This window comes from Rattus norvegicus, chromosome 6 (genome assembly GCF_021556685.1).
Source record: "Rattus norvegicus strain SHRSP/BbbUtx chromosome 6, alternate assembly SHRSP_T2T, whole genome shotgun sequence".
Lineage (NCBI taxonomy): Eukaryota > Metazoa > Chordata > Mammalia > Rodentia > Muridae > Rattus > Rattus norvegicus.
This window is the reverse complement of record NC_141539.1, coordinates 137,119,662-137,144,225: the sequence shown is the minus strand read 5'-3', so window position 1 is coordinate 137,144,225 and position 24,564 is coordinate 137,119,662. Positions and strand designations below refer to the sequence as shown.

The 24,564-nt window shown below is 48.1% G+C and overlaps 1 protein-coding gene across 4 annotated transcripts in view; it reads right to left on the bottom strand.

Moving 5' to 3' along the window:
* The window catches only part of Tdrd9 (tudor domain containing 9), a 114,455-nt gene that overhangs the window by 18,824 nt on the left and 71,067 nt on the right, over nucleotides 1-24,564 (bottom strand). For 2 of the 4 annotated variants that reach the window (NM_001419577.1, XM_087552945.1), the window contains 12 exon segments: nucleotides 5,530-5,626; nucleotides 6,523-6,632; nucleotides 7,888-7,958; nucleotides 8,364-8,519; nucleotides 10,443-10,703; nucleotides 12,495-12,584; nucleotides 13,570-13,782; nucleotides 15,700-15,811; nucleotides 18,741-18,914; nucleotides 20,114-20,214; nucleotides 21,535-21,642; nucleotides 23,175-23,291. In NM_001419577.1, coding sequence (NP_001406506.1) covers nucleotides 5,530-5,626; nucleotides 6,523-6,632; nucleotides 7,888-7,958; nucleotides 8,364-8,519; nucleotides 10,443-10,703; nucleotides 12,495-12,584; nucleotides 13,570-13,782; nucleotides 15,700-15,811; nucleotides 18,741-18,914; nucleotides 20,114-20,214; nucleotides 21,535-21,642; nucleotides 23,175-23,291 — 1,610 coding nt within the window. 4 annotated transcript variants of the gene reach the window in all.

The following is a 24,564-nucleotide window of genomic DNA, read 5'->3' as shown; positions in this document are numbered from 1 at the left end:
ACAGAAATTCAGATTAGCTATCACCATAAGGGAGATAATTTAATATTCTTTGCTGTAGGACAGTTGATCACTGTGATACAGTCTCTGGAAAGGCCTGTTTCTAGGTGTGGTGTGGCTCAGTCCTAGCACACACCTTTCACCTCAGAGCTTTCTGTTTGTTGTAAACAGGGTTAAATAAAGTCAACCACAGGCCAAGAGGCAGAACAAGCAACAGGGCGTGAACACAGGGAAAAAACGGAGTAAGAGGAAGTCAGGAGGATGGGCAGAGAGATGCACAGGAAGTAGAAGGGAGGGGCTTGCGGTTGGAAGAGCGTTTAAGACAGCGTGGACAGAGAGAACAGGCTCTTTCCTTCTGGGGCATCAGCTGAGGAAGGTCGACAGCCCATGCTTTCTCTGCCTCTCTGCATCGGAGGCTTTCACCCCAGCATCTGGCTCCTCAGTTTCCAGTTCTTGAAATTGAATGATTGGACTTTGATTTAAAAACATCAATTCATATTAACAAGGTCGGGTTTCTTGTTCAGATTTCTACTTCATGTGTATGGGTGTTTGCCTGCATGTCTGTATGTGCACCGCATGCATGTCTGTATGTGCACCGCATGCATGTCTGTATGTGCACCGCATGCATGTCTGTATGTGCACCGCATGCATGTCTGTATGTGCACCGCATGCATGTCTGTATGTGCACCGCATGCATGTCTGTATGTGCACCGCATGCATGTCTGTATGTGCACCGCATGCATGTCTGTATGTGCACCGCATGCATGTCTGTATGTGCACCGCATGCATGTCTGTATGTGCACCGCATGCATGTCTGTATGTGCACCGCATGCATGTCTGTATGTGCACCGCATGCATGTCTGTATGTGCACCGCATGCATGTCTGTATGTGCACCGCATGCATGTCTGTATGTGCACCGCATGCATGTCTGTATGTGCACCGCATGCATGTCTGTATGTGCACCGCATGCATGTCTGTATGTGCACCGCATGCATGTCTGTATGTGCACCGCATGCATGTCTGTATGTGCACCGCATGCATGTCTGTATGTGCACCGCATGCATGTCTGTATGTGCACCGCATGCATGTCTGTATGTGCACCGCATGCATGTCTGTATGTACACCACATGCATGTCTGGCGCCCTCATCTCTAACAGAAGGATTTACAGATGTTTGTGAGCTGCCATGTTGGTGCTGGGAACCTCCAGAAAAGTAGCCAGTGCTTCTAACCACTGAGCCAACTCTCTAGTCCTTAGTGCTGTGCTGGGCTTTCCATTCTCTCTGGAGCGATGAGGAAATGAGACGTCTCCTTCATCAGCGTACTAAAAGTGAAGGGGACCCTGTGTGTGAGTAAACTTGAGGACTAGAAACTGGAATTCAGACTTTTAAACTAGATTTTGAGTTATCTGCTTTATAAGCAGTCACGAAGGTGTGTCAGGACTGTGGATAATGGCGCGTGCTGCCAAGCCTAACGACCTGAGTTCAATCCCAGGAACCCACATGATGAAGGAGAGAACAAAGTCCTGCAAGTTGTCCACTGACCTCCATATGTAGTGCACTGTGACGCACACATGCAAAATACATATAAATGCAATAAGATGGGCTGGAGAGATGGCTCAGCAGGTGAGAGCATTTCCTGCTTTGCAAAGGACCGGAGTTCTGTCCCTAACACTCACATGGCTACAATTTTAATTCCAGTTCCAGGGCATCTTACGTCTTCTTCTGACCTTGTCTGATGTCAGGTTTGCACATGGTGTACATACATGAGTGCTGGCAAAAACATTCATATACATGATAGAAAATAAATTAATATAAGTAAAAATATTTTTCTTAAATACACTAAAAATTAAAAATGTTTCTTTAAATTCTATGCCTCTACAATATTAATGTACTTTACTATGATTTCAATTTATATAAAACCTTTTTAGAACAGAGGTAATAAGAAACCAGGAGTGACTATCAAGTTTTTTAAAAGATTTTTTGTTTATTTTATGTATATGAGTATCCTATCTTTATTCACACTGCAGGCCAGAAGAGGGCATCAGATCCCACTACAGATGGTTGTGAGTCACCATGTGGTTGCTAGGAATGCTCTTAACTGCTGAGCCATTTCTCCAGCCCCTATTTATCAGTTTTATTAGAACAGTAATGCACCTGACCCCCAGGCACGTGCTGGTTGTTCAAATGTTGTTATTATACATACATACATACATACATACATACATACATACACACATACACACATATATACACACATACATGCATGTATGCATACACACATACACAATACATACATGCATGCATACACATGCATGCATATATGCATGCATACATGCATATACACATACATCTCTTGATCAATAACGCAGACCAGATTGCTATTCAGCTTAAGGTTAGCTCTGAGCTCACAATCCTCCTGCATCAACCTCTCAACCCTTAGGCTTTACAGGTGTGTGTCATCATACCTCTGTTCTGCCTTATGGGTTACTTAGTTAAAGCTAATACAAGCAGTTCGTTGTGGTTTGAATCCCAAGTCTGCCCCAGAGTTTTAGTTTGATGGCTGTAGTCTGTGGGGAGGTGGGGGTCCTTGTAGGAGAAATCTCTGAAAGCACGTTCTTGAAGAGTACTGGGACCCGGGTGCCGCCCTTCCCTCTGCCTACTTACCGCCTTGTGCTCTGCCACTCTCCATCCCAATTTTCTGCCTTACCACAGACCTCAGAACAGAGCTGCATCTATGTGGGCTCAGGACTCTGACATCCTCTCAGCTGTTTCCCCAGCCATATCATCATAGTGACTGTCCTGGCTGGTTTTATGTCACCTTGTCACAGCTGAAGTCACCAGAGAGGAAGGACCCTCAACTGAGAAAATGCCTCCATGAGACTCAGGGCATTTTCTTGTTTAGTGATTGATGGGCGGGTGCAGCCGTCCCTGGGCTGGGGGTCCTGGGTTCTAGAAGAAAGCAGGCTGAGCAAGCCAGTGAGCAGCGCTGGTGCATGGCCTCTGCCTCAACTCCTGAGTTCAGGATCCAACTTCCCCCAAAGTGCACAGTGATGTGGAAATTCCCCACGTCTCATCGCAGCAACGGTAACCCTAGCTAAGGCAGTGAGCAAGGCGATGTGGGCCTCACTGCACTGTGGCCTTCCTTCCCATCACAGGCTCTGCACTGACGTCTCTGAGGGAACATCTGTGTTGGATAGAGAACTATGGTCTATTGAGGAGTTCACCTCTCTGCTTGCTAGTTCCCATGGGAGAGAGGCTGACAGGGTTCCTCATTGGCCCCTGGCCACCAAAGAGCTTCAACTCTCATTCACAGCCTATAGACAACAGGATGCCATGTTTCTAATTTCATGTCACATGTTGTTTTTCTAGTTAGTGTGTTTTGAATAAATATGGTCCCCACAGACTCGGGTTTGAATGCTTGCACCATAGGAAGTGGCATTATCAGGAAGTGTGGCCTTGTTGGAGTAGGTGTGGCACTGTGGGCATGGTACGCCCAGTGTGGCACACGGTCCCCCATAGATCAAGCTATAGAACTCTCAGCTCCTTCAGCATCACGTCTGCCTAGATGTTGTCATTCTCCTGCCATGGTGGTAGTGGAGTAAACGTCTGAAATTGTAAGCCACCTCCAGTTTCTCTTTCTAAGAGTTGCCTTAGTCATGGTGTCTCTTCACAGCAACCAAGCCCTAAGATAGCCTGTAATGCTGCCTGCTCCTTTACAACTGTTTGAGCTGCTCTTTGAATAAATCAAAACCCAAGAGCGGATGCTCCTCTCTTGACAGTGGGGCCACACCTAAAACGCCTGTGTGTAACTCTTTTGTCACTATGAGAAGATCCTGATTGAAGTGACCTGAGCAAGGGAGGTTATCCAGGTTCAGTTTCAGGGGAGCGCAGGTCCTCTGTGGGTGTGATAGTTTGTATATGCTTGGCTCAGGAAGTGGCACTATTTGGAGGTGTGGCCTTGTTGGGGGAGCTGTGTCACTGTGGGCGTGGGCTTTAAGGCCCTACTCCTAGCTTCCTAAAGGTTAGTCTTCCACTAGCAGCCTTCAGATGAAGATGTAGAACTCTCTTCTTCACCTGCTTGACTTGTGAAGCAACTTGGACTTCCATTCACAGCTGCTGCTGACCATTGCTGGGGAGGTGGACTACAGACTGTAAGTCAGTAACCAAGTCCCTTACTATACAGAGACTGCCCATGAGTTCTGTGACTCTAGAGAACCTTGACTGAGACAGAAGTTGGTACCAGGAATGGAGTATTGCTGTGATAGGCCGTGGATTTGGGGACTTTGGCTTTGGAAAGCGGCAGAGTGCTTTAAGTGGTGCTTAATGGGCCGTCCTAGTAGGGATGTGGAAGAATTTGTTGCTCAGAGTGATTTGAACTGTGTAGACCTGGCCCAAGAGGTTTCACTGGAGAATTTCATATGTGGCCTAGAGACTGTTTTTGTGGTATTTTGGTGAAGAATGTGGCTAGTTTTTGCCCTTGTCTGAGGAGTCTGCCTGAGGCTAAGGTGAAGAGACTCAGACTAATTGCACTGACAAAGGAAGTCTCAGTTCTCTGGTTAAGCCTCATGAAGAGCATTTTGAGCTATAGCAAGCTTAGACAGGAAAAAAATATAAAATATATGGTCCAAGTATTAGAGGGGCACCAGAAAGTGAAATGGAACTGAAGTCTATGTTCTAGGAGATAACAGATTAAGGGATTTTGAGGCAAGATCCTACCCAGCCCAGGAGACAAAACCAAACAGATCTCTTCCTGGCCTAGGGAGTGGCACTATTAGGAGGCGTGACCTTTGTTGGAGTAGGTGTGTCACTGTGGGCGTGGGCTTAAGACCCTCACCCTAGCTGCCTGGAAGTCAGTCATCCACTAGCAGCCTTCAGAGGAAGATGTAGAACTCTCAGCTCCTCCTGCACCATGCCTGCCTGGATGCTGCCATGTTCCCGACTTGATGATAATGGACTGAACCTCTGAACCTGAAAGCCCAATTCAATGTTGTCCTTATAGGAGTTGCCTTGGTCATGGTGTCTGCTCACAGTAAAGCCCTCACTGAGACAGGGTGAAGACAGGGAGAGCAGCATCGGGGTGTTCACACTGCAGCAGGCCTCATGGTCCAAAGGCTCTGCAGAGCAGTGCCGTCCGCGCTGTGGTACACACTGCAGATTTACACAGCAGCGTCCCAGCTGAAAATGCCCACAGTGGAAATGCAAATCACAGTGGGCCTCTGAGTACCACAGCACAGGGCGGTGTGGTGGCCATGACACTCAGGGCCGCTACACGACCACAGCAGCCTGAAGCTTGCCGGCATCACTAACCAGAGAAACCGAACAAGCGTTACTGAGGCGCCACCACAGAACTAAAGCATAGGAAGCTGACGTCTCCTAAGTAGGGGCTGTGAGCAGTAGGCAATGCAGAATCACCCTGAAGCACAAAGCTCACAGCGTGGGACGGGCCACATCCCGACTCCTCCCTGGGTGCTTTCTGCTCTTTTCTCCCCCCACTCCCGCTGGATTCTCTGCACGCAGAAGCCCACGCCCACCTTAACTCCATCACCGGTGCGAACAGCATGCTGAGGAGTGCGGGGAGGCCTGGGATGTGAGGCATCAGGGAAGTCTCTCTCAGGAGCATGGTGGACCCTGCCACACAGAAGAGAACCAGCACACACAGCTTAGTCATCCCTCCCAATCCAGTGGCTCATCTGTACACACATCTGACCACCGGGTCCTGCCCTTGGCTCCTGCGCACCCAACAGACAGACTCATGGCCATGCTTAGGCATTTACCCTGAAGAGATAACCCACTGAGCTCCTGTTTACTGCAGTCTCTTGCTACCTCTTACAGAACTGCCTAGAGCCAAGAACTTGGCAGACAGGCACGAAGAAACAATAATCATTTAATTCCCACATCCTTGTATAAAACAAAAAGTAGTAATACTTTGTTTCTTAAATTCGCCTTAGCCACTGCCCTCAGGAAACAGGGAGAGTTGGAGAGATGGCTCCGTTGGAGAGAGTGCTCACTGCTCCAGCACAGGACCCAGGTTCACTCCCAGCACCTACAGGATGGCTCATAATCATCTATAACCCCGCTTCTAGGTGATCTCATACTCTTCTGACTTCCATGGCTCCTGTGCACATGTGGTACACACGCACGCACGCACACACACGCACATGCATGCACGCACGCACACATGCACGCACGCACACACACGCACACGCACGCATGCACGCACGCACATACACATACATGCACACACGCACGCACGCACACGCATGCACGCATGCACACACGCGCGCACACACGCGCACACACGCATGCACGCACGCACACATGCATGCACACACACACCTGCACGGACGCATGCACGCGCACACACACACACATGCACACATGCACGCACACACACGTACGCACACACGCACACACATTTTCTTAAAAGAGACAACAGCTGAAAGAGTGAATACACATGCAGAAATTCACCACTACTCTAGGCAAAGGAGAAGGAGAGATAACAGAGACAGAAGCCATCTCCTTACCAGTCTCGTTAACTGAGAGTGAAGCTGCAACCAGCATCCTCTGGTGCAGGTCGGCAGGGCTGTCGCTGATGACCACAGAATTGATGCTCTCCTTCTCAATCCACACACATCTGGGAAGAAGCAGGGCACAGGCTGCTGCCCCCTGGCCAGGCGACGGAGCATTGCAGCCCATAGTGAACTTCAGAAGAGGGTGGCACAGGCAAGCCTGTGAGGCACACAGGCCCTGGGCTCCTCTCCGAGTCAGTCCGCACCCTTCCTGTCCCTGCCTTAGGCACCATCTACATCAGCTCTCAAACCTGCCTTTCTACCCCTGCTCTGTCAGGCCCTCTAGCCCTTGAAGCCTCTGACTGCCTTCCAGCAGAGTGGTCTCGGTGTGGCCCATCCAGGCTGCCTCATCACCTCACTGCCTCTGAGCCACCTGCATGTTGTCTGCCGCCACTGCCTCTAACCTTGTCCCGCTTCTAAGAGTGCTCATGAAGTTGCCTGTGTCTACACCTCTTCTCTCAGGTTACACTGGGAACCAGCCTCACAGGTCTGCTCTTACCAAGAAGCCAGCACACTTATCATAGATGTCCTGTCCATGCAGGCCTCCTCAAGGCCATTCAAAAGGCCTGCACAAGGCCCAAGCATCTGCATTGCTATCAGGACACCTATTCCTAGTCCCCAGAAGAATTCAGAGAAGCTAGTGCTTGCCCAGAGTGGTCCTTACAAAATGCACAAGGTTAAAGCTTTTCAACTATGTTTGGATGCTCTTGAAATGAGACTTATGAAACCGCAGCCCCTTCTCCCTCCACCCAAGTCTCCAATTGTACTTAAGCTTACTCAAAGCTCTCATGAATACAAATTCTCCAATCTAGTCCTATGCCACCATCACGGGAACCCATCAATCTTCACCCTCTATTCCACACACTATACCATAGCAAGTGTTCTGTGGTCTTTGGGACTTAGAAGGTTCTTGGAAGCCTCAAGTGTGGACTTGGAAGTTTAGTCAGGACCCCCGATGCTTCCATGTATCCCAGACCCCTGTCAAGACCACTGTCACTAATTTTTCTGTCACCATTCAACATATGGTGTTAGTGAAAATGACAGCTGTGCCTGTTCACCACTGTTTCCCAGATCATAGCTGTCCCAGCAAACAGGTCCCTCAGCAGACCAGGCACAGAGGGAGCTCATTGCCTGCTGAGTGACAGCTATAACCAGAACAGAAGACATGCAAGAGTCTGTCCATTGTTGTCAAGGGAGAAGAGGTGTCTGGGACATGCTAAAACAGTCTTGCAGCTCACATACAAAGTCAGCTAAGTCTCTCATAAGGTCCACAGATAAAGAAACAGAAAACACTTGTTAAGAAAATTAGTTTAGCCATACCTGAACTTGGATATTCTGGTCAGACTATGACACTTCAGCTCATAAGGATTAAAAGGCCCGTGGAGGACAGCCTGCATACACAAAATATGTGTTACCAATCCACAATATGCCACTCAGTATAAATGGTGCAGTCCCAAAGTCAGCTCACACTTTACAATTACATCACAGTGCTGGCACATTCCTATCCTCTCAGCACTCAGAAAACTGAGGCAGGAGGATTATGGGTTCTAGGCCCACTTGAGCAACCTGACAAGGCTGTCTCAAGAGAAGAATAAAGGAAAGAAGGAATTCTGCACTGAGGAACAGGCAGAGGCAGAGCTTGTCTAGCAAGTTGATCCCCAACACGACATACTAGAAAGAGAAAGGGAGGGGAGAGGGCAAGAGAGAGGACTCAAGAGGAAACCACCGGGAAGGAGGAAAGCCAACATGCAAACAGTGCAGAGCAAGCAAGAGCTAAGAAGGGTCTTACAGGTTACCTTGCAGTTTGGAGCACCCAGCCGATTGGAAGCAAAGCTCTCCAACAGAATCTGGATGAGATGCTTCTCGTCGTCCTTCATAGGAGAGGACACAGAGCCATCCGGCATGGTGTCCACTGACTTAGCAAAGAAACCCTTGAGGACTTCATAGCTTTGCTGATCAGAACAAGAAATATTTATTGTGTCAAAGGCAATAATTAAAGCAAAAGTATGAACCGCATATGGAAACATTTCATAGATACAATCCTGTTCTTATCTGAAGGCCATGAATTCGCAGGGACACTGCTTTATCAAGTTCATTTAAAATTCAAACAAAAACAACGACTAACTATATTTTTCCAACATAATAAGATTTTAGAGAAAGAACAGTTTATGTTTTAAGAAGAAAAGAACTAATACACATTAAAAGCAGCTGCTTTAGTAGGTCATGTCTCAATGGTAATCAGTAGCTGTCTAATTGGACCTAAGGCCCACTTAACCAGAAGGAACGTATGTCTGGTACTGGAAACCTGGCCGCGGTCCCACAGTTAGTGAGGTGGCAGGACTTAGAGAAGGACCCGAGACCAAGTGAAAACCTGCAGCGTCCTCTTCTGGTCTGGGTCTAATGTGTGCAAGAACCGGTGTTTACAAATGAGTGACCAATGTGTGTACAAACTGGTGCTGCAGCTCCTCCTGGGTGTTTGCAGCTGGAGACGCTCACCCACAGACCTGCTCTGCAGGGAGGCTGAGGTCCCTGCTGCTGCTGTGGTGGTTGGTGACACTTCGTCCAAGTGCACAGCACAGCCTGTCTGACCACAACTCTCTGAACATGTGTCTATGTGTCTGTCCTGGTCTCATTCCCTCACCAGTCCAGTCAGGTTTCCAGACCCAAGTTGCAAGGGATACAGTAAAGTACTTCATTAAACTAGTATATGCCCTACCTTCATTTTAAACCACATTTCCACAGCTAACTACCACTCTCGCATCTCATCAACAAGGCACCTCTTTGCAGGTCATTTTAGAAAGTCACAACTGGTCAAAACACAGAGACGTCACCAGCCCAGCTGGCACGACTTGACACACCCCACCCCTTAGGCGTGGGGACATTGAGGAGACCAGATGGAAAGACCAGGGGGCCAGGAAATCTGCCTTAAAGTTGCAACTCCTAGAAATGAGAGGAAAACTACAACCAGGAAGCCCCACAATGCAGCTGCCTAAAGAAGGTCTGAGGAGCAGCCACACAACTGCCACGCTGAGGTGTGGGGAGGAAGCTCACAGGGCTCCACCTCTGGACGAAGAGTTACGGGACTCATAATTCTTGAGACAGGGAAACGCCTCTAATTGGTTCTCTACACAGTCATCAGTCCTGACAGCATACACTTATAGGCAACGCTAAATGTGCTTATACACTAATGCATTCATATTCCTATGCAACAGTAAACACACAGAGGCCATGAATATGAGAGGAGGGCGGGCAAGTATGGAAGAACTGCAAGGGAAATGGTGTAATTATATTTTAAGTTTTGAATATTTGCAAATAAAAAAGTTTAAAAAGAAGTTAAAAAAACTTTGAAATGCTTAATATATACGACTTGCTTATTGAGTACTTCCATTATGGAAATAAGTTTTAGTCCATTAAAAAGTTAAGACTGAAATATACAATATTTTCAAGTTAATTTTCATTTGTAAAACAAAAATAATTGACAGGAAGCTGCCAAAATAGCATGCACCCACCATAATGCAGTCCCCAAGAAATAAGGAGACACCTTAGATCAGTGGTCTTCAGCCTGTAGGACGGGAGCCTTTAGGCGTTGAATAACCCCTTCACAGGGGTTGCCTAAGACCATCTGCATGCATGTCAGATATTTACACTGTGACCATAACAGTAGTGAGATTAGTTATGAAGCAGCAATGAGAATAATGTTATATATGGTTGGGGTCACCACTGGTTTACATGTTCAGAAGACCAAACGATGAACAACCCCATGCATCACCAACCCTGTGCCTACACACCACACAAAGGAAGAACAGTGCTCCACTCTGTCCCCTCCCGGCCTCGCTAGCACATACATGTGCTCCACAAACAATCAGGGTTCATACTTTGGACTCATAGGACTCCTCTGCAAGCTCAGCATAGCCCTCCCTGATGAGAACGTCTCTGATGTTGACGGCATCCTGGGCGCCCGAGTATCGGTACACGTCCACGTGCAGGACGCTGTGTACAATGGAGAACACCTTCACCAGGAGAGGGCAGCCGCTGACCAGGGCGGCAAACCGCCCATTGGCGCCTCCACTCCAGTGCTCTCCACAGATGAGAGACTTTGCTGATGGTCGCATTTTGCAAATCTTGAATTCCAAAGCCTGGGACAGAAGAAAAAGCATTCTGAAAGAAAGTTTCTTAAGTACACAAACACTAGCGATAAATTCTCCTGAAATGTGACTTTGTTAATCAGCACTCCTAGAAAAGTCTGAAAGCTAACCAAACGTGGCTTCCCTTTTTTATTTTTAAAATTATGCATTTGTTTGCTTTGGAGAGACTCACTACGCAGACCAGGCTGTCCTGAGCTCAGGAGATCCCTGTGTTCCTCGCCACCCAGGCTAGGATGGCAGCGTGCCAGCGCCACAGACTGACTTCCTTTGTCATCCACTGCACTGTTTTACAGTGAACTTGAGCGTGCTCTTTGGGAAGGAGTATGTGCATCTAGGTCTCAAGCTACACCTCGTGCTAACAGAGACTGGGCAAAGCAAACAGCACCAGAAGAGGCTGCGGTGGTCTGAGTGAGAACAGACCACACAGGCTCATGTATGTGCACACTTGATCATCATGGAGTGGAGCTCATGTATGTGCACATTTGATCATCATGGAGTGGAGCTCATGTATGTGCACACTTGATCATCATGGAGTAGAGCTCATGTATGTGCACTTGACCATCATGGAGTGGAGCTCATGTATGTGCATATTTGATCATCATGGAGTGGAGCTCATGTATGTGCACTTGACCATCATGGAGTGGAGCTCATGTATGTGCACTTGACCATCATGGAGTGGAGCTCATGTATGTGCACTTGACCATCATGGAGTGGAGCTCATGTATGTGCATATTTGATCATCATGGAGTAGAGCTCATGTATGTGTACTTGACCATCATGGAGTGGAGCTCATGTATGTGCACTTGACCATCATGGAGTGGAGCTCATGTATGTGCACACTTGACCATCATGGAGTGGAGCTCATGTATGTGCATATTTGATCATCATGGAGTGGAGCTCATGTATGTGCATATTTGATCATCATGGAGTGGAGCTCATGTATGTGCACACTTGATCATCATGGAGTGGAGCTCATGTATGTGCACTTGACCATCATGGAGTGGAGCTCATGTATGTGCATATTTGATCATCATGGAGTAGAGCTCATGTATGTGTACTTGACCATCATGGAGTGGAGCTCATGTATGTGCACTTGACCATCATGGAGTGGAGCTCATGTATGTGCACACTTGACCATCATGGAGTGGAGCTCATGTATGTGCATATTTGATCATCATGGAGTGGAGCTCATGTATGTGCATATTTGATCATCATGGAGTGGAGCTCATGTATGTGCATATTTGATCATCATGGAGTGGAGCTCATGTATGTGCACTTGACCATCATGGAGTGGAGCTCATGTATGTGCACACTTGATCGTGGAGTGGAACTTGTTTTGATAGGAAGATTTCCAATCGTGTGTGGTCTTGTCAGAGGAAGTGGGGTTCAAAAGCTCACACCATGCAGCTCTCAGCTCCTTCTCCAGCACCACACCTGCTGGCCACCATGTTCTCTGTCTCTGATGCTGTAAGCCAGCCCCAGTTAAATGCTTTCCTTTACAGGCGGCCTTGGTCTCTTCTCAGCAACACAGCAGTAACTAAGACAGCACCAATGAATTAAAACAATTTTCTCTTGCCCAAAGTCAGATCCTCCATGCATTCTGATTTTCTCCAAGACTAATGTGGCAGCGATAGCTATGATGGTGTGACTTTTAAGAGTAGATACCAAATTTGGCTAGTGTGAGTTGTCCTTGTCTGTTATGGACTTCAGCTGGCCATGGTGACCTCTAGCCAGTTTCCTTTGGTGTCCAATCCTCATTGCCCAGCCTTTTCTCAGCCTTACCTGAAATGGAAGCTCCAAAAGCTGACAGGGGATCTCCCTCAGGAGATCTAGGTCTACATGAGACCTATTCCCATAGTCTACAAAGAATACCTACAAGATAAAGGAAACAAGAGTCTCTACAGGGTTCTCTGTGCAGCACAGTGGGGATGCAGTGGCCTTCTCTAGTTCTACAACTACCTTCAAGGGACTCAGTCCACACGCAAAGAAAGTTCTCTATATTCTCATGGAATTCCCAGGAAATGCGAATTCAAACCCACCGTCAGAATCCTGTTACTATTTGGAAATTTCACATACTGCACCCCAATCACATTCACTTCCCAGTCCTCCCAGGTTCACCTCCCACTATTGTGACCTCCTCCAAAACAAAAGAAAAGAAGAAAAAAAGTACCACGTCTGATCCGTGTTGCCCAGACGCTCACTGGAGCATGGTATGCCCAGTAGCCAGCCCGTAATGGAAACTGAGTCCTTCCCCACCCTGCTAGAAGCCATCAACTGTGAAGAGCTACACTTCAATGCTCAAGAGTTCTCTTCGATGGCTTTGTCTAGGCTGTTACTTTCTTTTGGGGGTGGGGAGAGTGGGAAGCGGTTCTCACACACTCCAGGGTCTCTTACATTTGCATTCTTACAGGAACCACTCTCTATTTCTCTGCTTCATTTATTTATTCGTTTGTCTGTCTTTATTTATGGTTTCTTTAAGACAGGGTATCTCTATGTGCATAACCTTGGCTGTTCTGAAACACACCATGTAGATCAGGCTGGCCGCTGCCCCCCAGTGCTGGGATTTAAGGGGTGCGCCACTGTTTCCTCCCCACCTTTGACAAGGCAGATTTTCCACTTTTCATATGTATATGCACTACATGTATACACTTTTCATATGTATGTGCACTACATGTATACACTGTCCATGAAGGCTGGAGCTACAAATGGTTGTGGGCCTCCATGTGGATGCTGGGAATTGAACCTGCGTCCTCTAGAAAGAGCAGCTGGTGCTCTAACCACTGAACCATCTCTCCAGTCCCAAGATTTTCTATGAATTTCTAGGCTTCTTTTCTTTCCCGTTAACAGAAAAGCATACCTCAGCAGAATTTCCCGAAACATAAAGAATTTGAGCTCTAAAGTAGCTCTCCTTGTTGTAATCAGTGAAAGGTGCCAGGCAGACCAAGTCCGGATGCGGGTGGATAGGCAGAGGAACCAGCTCTAGGCGGTTTATCTCAGCAGTCAGTTGTCTCAGCAGCTCTGCGTTCCTCTCGTCGATCCTGTACCCCCAGAAGTGCCCCACTTCTACCACCTGCAGGAGAAGAGTGTGGGCACATAAGGCCACCTGCAGGAGAAGAGTGTGGGCACACATAAGGCCACCTGCAGGAGAAGAGTGTGGACACACATAAGGCCACCTGCAGGAGAAGAGTGTGGGCACATAAGGCCACCTGCAGGAGAAGAGTGTGGACACATAAGGCCACTTGCAGGAGAAGAGTGTGGACACATAAGGCCACCTGCAGGAGAAGAGTGTGGACACATAAGGCCACCTGCAGGAGAAGAGTGTGGACACATAAGGCCACCTGCAGGAGAAGAGTGTGGACACACATAAGGCCACCTGCAGGAGAAGAGTGTGGACACACATAAGGCCACCTGCAGGAGAAGAGTGTGGGCACACATAAGGCCACCTGCAGGAGAAGAGTGTGGGCACACATAAGGCCACCTGCAGGAGAAGAGTGTGGGCACACGTAAGGCCACCTGCAGGAGAAGAGTGTGGACACATGAGGCCACCTGCCGGAGAAGAGTGTGGACACATGAGGCCACCTGCAGGAGAAGAGTGTGGGCACACATAAGGCCACCTGCAGGAGAAGAGTGTGGACACATAAGGCCACCTGCAGGAGAAGAGTGTGGACACACATAAGGCCACCTGCAGGAGAAGAGTGTGGACACACATAAGGCCACCTGCAGGAGAAGAGTGTGGACACACATAAGGCCACCTGCAGGAGAAGAGTGTGGACACATAAGGCCACCTGCAGGAGAAGAGTGTGGACACACATAAGGCCACCTGCAGGAGAAGAGTGTGGGCACACATAAGGCCACCTGCAGGAGAAGAGTGTGGACACACATAAGGCCACCTGCAGGAGAAGAGTGTGGACACACATAAGGCCACCTGCAGGAGAAGAGTGTGGACACATAAGGCCACCTGCAGGAGAAGAGTGTGGACACATGAGGCCACCTGCAGGAGAAGAGTGTGGGCATATATAAGGCCCACCAAGAGGCTCATTTCTGTGTCAGTGTCCTCCTCAGGCCCCAACAGTCTGTGAAGCAGACGAGGAGCTTCTTGTCAGCAAACAGCAACAAGTGCATGAACCACGCGCTGCCCTCTGAGGGGACTCCGTGGCCCACGCTCTGGATTGAGTACAGAGAAGTCAACACCAGGGGCCTCCTGAGTCTAGGTGAGAACAGCATGTGAGGTCTGGCAGAGGAAAGCCAACATTGTAAGACCCTCCGAGCAGCTTCGCCATGGCTTTTCAGGCCACAGGAGTCACGGTCAGCAGCCTTCCCACTGGCTTGGATTCCAGATTTCTACATGAAATCACCCAATCAAGTGTAGCTGGAGAATAACTAGAAAATAAGCACACTTGCTTATGTATCTTTTGTGCTGGTGTTGGAACCCAGGGCCTCACAGATGCGAGACAGGAACTCCACTACTGAGCCTCATCCCTGAGTCTATTCAAGTTACTTGAAAGAAATAAACAAATATCCAAATAACATTTCAGCATCCGTTTTGTTGCTGTAAACAATTTCGTAGCATATGTCATGGCAACAAACTTTTTAAGTTTTATCTTGTCAAGTGTTTAGGTTTTTTTTTTTTTTCTTTTGAGATAATGTCTCAGGGTGTAGTGCTGGCTTGCTTAGAACTCTCTATGAAGACAAGGGTAGCCTCAAATGCACAGTGATCTGCCTCTCTGCCTCTCTGCCTCTCTGCCTCTCTGCCTCTCTGCCTCTCTGCCTCCCTGTGCCCCTGCCCCTGCCCCTGTCCCTGCCCCTGCCCCTGCCTCTGCCTCTGCCTCTGGGATTAAAGGTGTGTGCCTCCACAGCTGGATATTTTAGCATGTTAAATACTTTAATTTTGATTCAAGAATAAAGTCTTGCTTTCCTTTTGTCTACATTCTGCCTTGGCAAGCATAGTCGTGTGGAAAAGGCTCTAGGGACCTAGTGAGACTCTCACCTCAGTGACATCAACTGTCAGGAGGAGATCTGCTACTGTCCGGGGTCTGTCCAGGGTGTTGAATGACACTTGCATGGGGTCTACTGTCTGCTTCTGGAAGTCCACATTCACCCTAAATAACGGGAAAAAAGAACATAAGAATTAAGTGGTTTTATTTCCGAATGTGAATTACCACCTGAACTACTCTAACATTTCTGCCACTATCGCCCCCCAAAGGCCTATGTAGTAGGTCTTGGGGAGGTGGAGCCCAGGCCCAAACTAACAGGACCAGCCAATCTCATTCTAAAACTTCTGAGGCCAAATTAGCCTTTCCTCTTGCAAGCTGATCGTCTCAGGTACTCGTTACAGAAACAGGAAAGAGAACTAACCAGAAAGGTTAAGTTTGATCTCACTGCAAAAGAGAACATTTGGTGACTTCCTTGGCTGTCCTGGAAGCCATGCACACCCTACTAATTGTCCACTTTCCTCCAGGAATACACCCTAAAAGACAAGAGTATCTGCTTTCAAGAACATACACTCTAAATCTAGGGCCTGCAATCCTTTCTGCATTTTTCATTTCAAAAAACAAAGAATTCTGTCTGTACAAAGCCTTGGGTGCGACCTCAGCACAGCATAAAGCTGGGCAGTGCATGCTGTGGTCCCAGAACTCAGAAAAAGAAAGAGGGGCTGGAGCGACAGCTTGGTGGTAAGAACAATGCTGAAGGCTCTTCCAAAGGACTGTAGTTCACCTGGCGCCTTGTCATGCAACTTACCACTGTCCACAACTCCACCTCCAGGAGGCACCAAGGCCTCTACGCTTCCTTCACAGGCACCCATACATGTCCACATACACACACACACACACACACACACACACACACACACACACACACACGCACGCACGCACATGCACACGCACACACACACACAAATGCACAATTAAAATGACAGGCGGGCGGAGCAGTGGTGGTACATATCTTTATTCCCAGCACTCGGGAAGTAGAGGTAGGCGGGTCTCTGAGTTCTAGGCCAGGCTAACTTGGAGTTCTAGGAGACCCAGGGCTACACAGAGAAACACACACACACACACACACACACACACACACACACACACACACACACACATATTTTTAAGGTACAAAGAGCAGAAATTGGTCAAGATCATCTGAGTGAGGCTAGCTCAGGTTATGGGAGACCTTGACTTTAGAGATGGCTCAGCGGTTAAGAGCACTGACTGCTCTTCCAGAGGTCCTGAGTTCAATTCCCAGCAACCACATGGTGGCTCACAACCATGTGTAATGAGATCCACTGCCCTCTTCTGGCCTGCAGGTGTACATGCAGATAGAGAACTTACACGTCAGGGTGGGGAGGTGGGAAGGGGTGGGTGGATGGGTAGGGGAACACCCTCATAGAAGAAAGGAGAAGGATGATGGGATGGGGGTTTATAGACAGGAAACTGGGAAAGGAATAACATTTGAAATGTAAATAAATAAAAAATCCAATAAAAATAAATAAATAACCCCCACCAAAAAGAAAAGAAAAAGAAAACCTATTTTAAAAGAGTCCGTACTCAGCTCAATACAATGGTAACATAGAATAAATGATTATCAGACAGGCCCTAGAAATACCATTCACTTCTTAGAGCAGAAAGACAGCATGTTACAGGCTGTGAGAGTAAAGTTAGTGAACATAAAATTTCCTCTTGATACTTTTATCCTAAAATAAGGGAAAGAATGGGAGGAGACCCAGCTCCTCCTTGTTTCTTTCGATCAATGTTTGCAGTCACAGACTGCACCAGGCACAAATGTCAGCAGTCGGGCTCGGACAAAGACAGACAGGGATCTTCGAAGGCTAAACCCACCCTTCTCCCAACGGTCAGAACAAAACCTGGGCTGAGGAAGGGCTCTGCTGGTAAATACTGTGCCTGGCACAGGCATGAGGACCTGAGTCCTCCTGGGTCAAACCCATGGAAAGAGGCAGAGGCACACTGCAGCCTCGGCAGTGGCTGGGGCGTAGATGCAGGCAGCTCCCTGAGGCACGCGGGGCAGGCCTGCCCAACCAAAATGGATGAGCTCCAGGTTCACTGAGTGATCTTGTTCAGATGGTTACAGAGCTGCTTACCAGCCACTGGCCTTCACAGCCACGCGGCTTTCTAAGAGCTCGCGAGCCGCATGCAGCAAACAACCGAGCAGAGCGAACCCACAGCACCACCCTCAGGACGTCGGGACATCGGGACGCAGGGACGCAGGGACGCACTGGTGGTGCCTGTGTCTCCCTCACCAGCTGCCTATATCCACAGACCCATTCTGGAATCTCACATTACACAGAATAAGAGATAAAAAACTAACAAAGCCGGGCATGGATCTCTGTGAGTTTGAAGTTGAGGCCAGTCAAGGCTACGTAGTGAAACCATGACTCAAACAGAGATTTAAAAGGGAGACTTCTGCGGGGTTGGGGATTTAGCTCAGTGGTAGAGCGGCTGCCTAGCAAGTGCAAGGCCCTGGGTTCGGTCCCCAGCTCCGCAAAAAAGAAAAGAAAAAAAAAGGAGACTTCTGCCTATGTGGCACTAAGGGAAGAATCTGCTCTAAGTACTGGACAATATTTAACTTGTGTCCAAGAAAAGATCCGCATCCCATTAGCCTGCACCCAGGATGTGAGGATGACCGCTCAGTAGCTGGCACTGCCAAGAACCAGGGCCCAAATGTACCTCCCTTAGAGCCTACTAACAACAGTAACAAAAAAGAATTCTCAAAATGCAATTCATTAACCTCAGAAGGAAGAAAGGAGAGAAGCACAGGGCTAATGTACAATCTAAACTGAAAATCTAAAAGATCACCGAGTCCTTCATGGCTTCACAGTGGCATCATCTCCATTAAGCAGATGAAAGCACTAAGGATAAATGGGTAACAGCCCCAGGACAGCCATGGGGAGAGAGATGATGTCAGGAGTCAAGGACAGCGCCAGCTACTGGGAAGCCAGGCCAGCACCAGCTACAGCTGCTCCAACAGTCTGGAGAGAGCATATTTGGGAACAGGGATGCTGGTGGAATCATCTGGAAATACCTTGTGTTCCTGAGCTTTGACACCGACCCGCCTTGCACCTTCCCCTCGATCTCCTCTGCGGCATGGATACTGAGCTCAAGGGACACTTTTAACTGGGACATCTTGACTGCCAAGTTCACAGCAGGGAGGGTCTTAAATCTTTCTGTCGGATTCCGTGAAAACTCCACAAAGGCTCTGTTCCATAAAATGTGAATTAAAACATGAATTAATAATATATAATAAGTAACAAGACATTAATTTCTCTGAAGGTTAGGAAAAACTTCTCACTGCATACTTCTTAAAATGGTAGTAACTCTTTGTTCTAATTAGTCAGTAGAAATATTGGTTGATTTAAAGACCGATTATTTGCTGAGGGAAGAAAGTTACAAATCAGTGAAGTCAAGCCTCACCCTTGCACAGCACAGTGTAGAAACGACACAGTTCACAGGCAAGTCTCAGCTAAGGATCCTAACTTTCACAATCCCAGCACAGAGCAGGATTCCTGTTTAAACTACTTAAGGCTGCAACTGTGACGCAGACACATCAAACTTACAGCACAGTGGGGTGCCAAGACTCTGGAAGACAACTCCTAGGGTGTTAGTGAGTAATACTGACAGCGTCCCACCCTGCACACTGCCAGGTGCCGCCTTGCCCCCCTCCACACTCATGGCTCCTACGGGGCAGGCTGCTCTGTGAGGAGGAGAGCAGCCATTACTCCGATTGGTCTCTTATATCTCTAACTGGTCCTGACAGAACCCAAAAGAACATAGTTGTTTTCTTCTGAAATATTGGCGTGATGTTTCCATTGTGAGCAAAAAGCCAAAATTATAAGGAAAACACAAACGAGGCTCTAGGCCCAACCCTTAGCTCTGGGGAAAATTTCTATTAATTTAAAAACTGTAATCTTGTGTACATAAGCATTTACTTTCAGGAACAAAAGCACTTGGTGATTCTTTTAATTATCCATTTGTTACTGACCTGCTAATGAAATAGGGCCAGATTAACAGAGCTTCCGTACTCTGTGTCTTCCAAAGTCACTTATGACAAAGTCGCTTTTGTGTTAAAGAAGTACACAGATAAACGCTGCCCTTTGGGGAATCCCCACAACCACGAAGAGCTAGATTAATGACTTGCCGTGGAAATCTGGGGTGGGTGCTAAAGAACAGGACAAGTGCATACAGCCCAGGCCCCCAGCACACTTCTTTTAGGTCATACGGTGGTGTGGCGGGAAAGGACAACTCCCATTAGAGGTCTGCCACAGCGCATCTGAGAGCCAGTCCGGCAGCCTCACAGACACACTTCTACATACATGCAGCCTGGGAAAAGGCTCTGTGACACGGAAGCTGGCCACGCCTTAGGACTTGCAGCGGACCACAAAAGGCGACTGTACTTACTTTGCGCCATCAAACACAATGGATTTGACTTGACCGCACTGTCTGAAGAGAGACTGCAGTTGCTTGTAGTAAAGAAATCCATAGGGGGGGATGTGCTTCAGCTGGAAGGGAACACAGTCAGTAAGGACCTGGCAGCCCAGGCCGCCCTCATTTGTAAGCTCAGCCCATACAAGTACACGGCAGACTTGACCTATCTGTGCACCTGACAACCACATGCCTTTCAATCATAACCATGTTTTAACAAAAGTGCATGACTTGAAGGCTGGCTTTTCCTTTGGTGAAACAGTTCAACAGCTGAATGCAGTAAAAGTAATTTTTGTTTTGCTTTCATTTTGTTACTTTAAAATAATCATGCTAACTGCAGCTTCCTGAGACATCACCCTTCTGACAGAGTGATGGGAAAGGAATTAGGGGACATGGACTGGTCACCTCAGAGGCTGTTCCCCCTCAGGGGCTGAGAAGTGTGTCTGAGCCGGCTCCTGTGGGGCCTGTCCACTGCACACGGCTGAAGGACAGACAGCAGGAAGAGTGCAGAAGAAGCTAACCAAAGAGCTTCCTCCAAAAAGAGAAGTAATGAAAAGCCAACAAGTAGTCCTTGGTGCCACAGGAGCTCACACAGGCAGCCTTCAAGTGTCCCAGTCTGTGGCTCTGTCTTGGCCAATCTTCAGACTCTCCGAAACTGTAAAGCAGTGTAACACACCCAAACCTCGGCGAGCAAAAGCTCAGCACTTACTGCATGCCAGGAGCTGCTTTACTGAGTGCCTTCACTGCCCCAACGCAAGCAAGGAGTCTAAGGAAAGCCCAGTGCTCAAGTATGCAATTCCAGTTGTCATGTGTTACTGCTGGGGTGTAAGCAAATGACCCATAAACCAGCAGCCAGTGCCTGGGCTCGGGTCGGATCTCCTCCCATCGTCTCATCTCTAGTTTGCGCTGCTTACACAGCTCCCTAGCACTGCGCACACACTCTCCCTAGGTTGTACCCTCTAGGGCAGACTCTGAGGGCCTTCAAACCTGAACTTTATATCCTCTAAGTTGTTACGTTGGGTGTCAGGGAAGGGGGATCACTGCTACTTACAACAGTAGGCTGCCAACCACTAACGCTTTATTGTGTGTACCATTAAATTGTCAATTAACAATTTACTCTCAAGGGCCTTAAGTCCTTGAAAATAGCACATGTTCAAGGCAGCACTGCCCTGAATATACTAATTCTCAAGGCCTCTCTGTAACACGAGGCCTATAAATATGAAGACGCTGTACGCAGGCAGGTCTCTGAAAGGCTAGCCAGCCTAGTGCTCACTCGGAGAGATCTGCACAGCGCTTACTGAGCACAGATAGCCCTCTGCTCCAGCTGCGCTAGAGGCGTCCATCTGGACACCACATTCACACTATTCTCTTGGGACCACTTCCTACAGGTCACCTACCACGACTGTTGTCTTTGGGTCTCTGCCTGCCAGCTCCCTTACTGCCATCTCCTCGTCTGGCTGTCCAAAAGTAAAGTAATTCGGATAAAAAGCACCAGCCAGTACAACCTGCAAAAGAAGCATGCGTCAAGGCCTCTTCCCGCCATGCTCTCATGGCCTCCCAGAGCACCCCCACAAACTGTAACATGCACATGTGCTACGTGAACTACCCCTGTCAAACACCCCGTGACCCTCCACCATGACAGCCGTACTTCCCACATCTCTTCTTCAGAATAGCTAGAACACTTCTGAGAATGGGCCAATGTGGACTCGACAGTACACGAGGCTGCTCTCCACCCTCATCCAACCTCACTGACAAGTGGAGAGCCAGCCCTTCAGTGGGGATTCTCCAGCTGAACAGCAGCTGACACCTGATGGTCACATCCGGAAGGCAACCTGCCAAACCCTCTCTTCAGTAAGGTCTGCCTACATAGCGCACACCCACAGAAGATCCTCCCTGGCCATGTGTTAATTTCCCATCCACAAAAGAACTAGCAGTGCCCCACGCACAGGCCTGGTTTACAGGTGTCCACCCTGCTCTGTATGCATGTGGTGGTTTGACTGAGAACGGCCTCCATGGGATCGTAGATTTGAATATTTGCTCCCAGCTGGTAGAACTGTTTGGGAAGAATTTGGAGGTGTGGATTCATTGGGGGAGTGTTTCACTATGGGTGGGCTTTAGGTTTTAAAAGGCCCACACCATTCACTGTCTCTGCTTCATGTTGTGAATCAGATGTAAGCCCCTAGCCACTGCTCAAACACCATGCCTGCAGGCCTTCCTCCTTCCGTGCTCCCAACCATGATGGCCATGAACTCATCCTCCGAAGTATAAGCCCTCAGCAAACACTTCTTTCTGTAGGCCTTGGTCTTGGTGTTTCTGACAGTAACTAAGACAACACAAGGACAATACACTGCAGGTCTGCAACAGAAGCACTGTTCATGTGCAAGACACAGCTCTACAAAGTTCTTGGAAGGTTTCTCCCCACAGCTAGTCACCTGCTTCATGACCCAGAGTTAAAAGCGTCCCACTACCACACAGCGACAGTAGAGCACATGTAGTGCTCTGGACTTTACAGCTAAAGGCCCTAATGCTGCCACTGTGGCAGCACAAGCTCACTGAGAAAAAGCAGGCTGAGATCCTAACAATGCCAGGAGGAGGGTAAACAAGGAAGGGATCCTGGTTCCAAGCGTGTGGAACCACGGTGGAACCCAGATTGCAAAGGCGCAGCTGGCACCAACAGCAGAGAGGATAAACACAACCACAGCCTGAATCAGACCCGATGGAGACGGGTGTGGTGGTCCACACCTTCAACCCCAGCACTCAGAAAGCAGAGGCAGGGAGATCTCTTGTTAATTCAAGGCTAGCCTGGTCTACCTGGTGAGTTCCTGGCCATCCAAGGTTACACAATACGACTCTATCTCAGAGAGAGAGAGAGAGAGAGAGAGACAGAGACAGAGAGAGACAGAGACAGACAGAGAGACAGAGAGACAGAAAGACAGAGACAGAGAGAGAAGGAGGGAAGGGGAGGGACGAAGGGAGGGAAGGAGGGAGGGAAGGAAGAAGGTGGATGAATAGCTCACTAAAGGGAAGCCCAGCACACCTGCAGGATGAAGCGCTGCTTATATGGATACTCCTGATCCAAGACAGGATGGCGAGGATCCACAAACATGTTGAACTGTGAGATTCTATTCTTCAATTCTTCATATAACTCAGCCACCTAAAGGGCACATGGAAATCTGATGCCTCAAAGCATGGATGTCACTCCAAGTCGTAAAGACAAATGCACACCACAGGGAGGTTAGGTGAGTGCCCGACACTAGGAGTCATCTTACTCCACACTAATGAGGAAGGGTGGGGGAGGGGCGGGGGAGACAGGATAACACGGAGCAGCAGATGGCCCGTCCTGCCCCAGAGCCTCAGCTTATGTTTGTGATTCAAACTACAGTTGCAACCTTGTGTCATTTAGCCTACACAGTGAGTTTGAGGCCAGCCAGAGTTAGATGAGGGGTTCCCTTATAACGTTTTCATTCACAGTGTCAATTTTTTAAAATGCAGGACTGGAGAGATGGCTCTGTCATTAAAATCACCGTCTTTAACTCCACTTCTAGGGAGCCTGGCACCCTCACACAGACATAGGCATAGGTGCAGGCAAAATACTAAAGAGCAACATATACATACATACATACATACATACATACATACATACACACATTACGTATATATATACATATGTATGAAAATAAACAACTTTAAGTCATCACAAAAGTATCTCAATAAAAATTTAAAAGCAGGGGCTGGGGATTTAGCTCAGTGGTAGAGCGCTTACCTAGGAAGCGCAAGGCCCTGGGTTCGGTCCCCAGCTCCGAAAAAAAGAACCAAAAAAAAAAATTTAAAAGCAAAAACCATAAAACAACAGAGGAAAAATGCTATGATAAACTGAAAGGAATATAACCCAGTAAGACATATTAACATACCAAGTTATACTTAATATGTTCAAAACCCTAGGCTAAATCACTAGTGTGTGAGTGCACATGCTTGCACACACATAACCATTTGTAACTCCAGTTCCAGAGAAGCCAACTGATGGATAATGAAAATGTGGTACATTTACACAGTGGAACACTATTTAGCTGCTAAGAAAAATGAAATTTTCAGGTAAACAGATGTACTAGATACGATAATCCAGAATGAGGTAAGCAACACCCAGAAAGACAGACGTTGGACCTTAGCTCCTCTCAAATGTGGACTTGGCTTCCATGCTTTAGGTAAGGGAGCTTCATCTAGAGCATGCAGAGGTTAGGTCGCTTGTGAAGGATGGGATCTTCCAAGGAAGGGGAAATGGGAGTGCAGGGCTATAAACCGATGGGGGTGGGAGGAAGCTAAACAGGAGGGTTACAGAGGAGAGAGGAGAACTAACACGAAGGGCCCTCTGAAAAGCTGTGTGGAAACCTCCATTCCAGAAGCTTCTCCTGTGTCAGAGAAATCTAAAC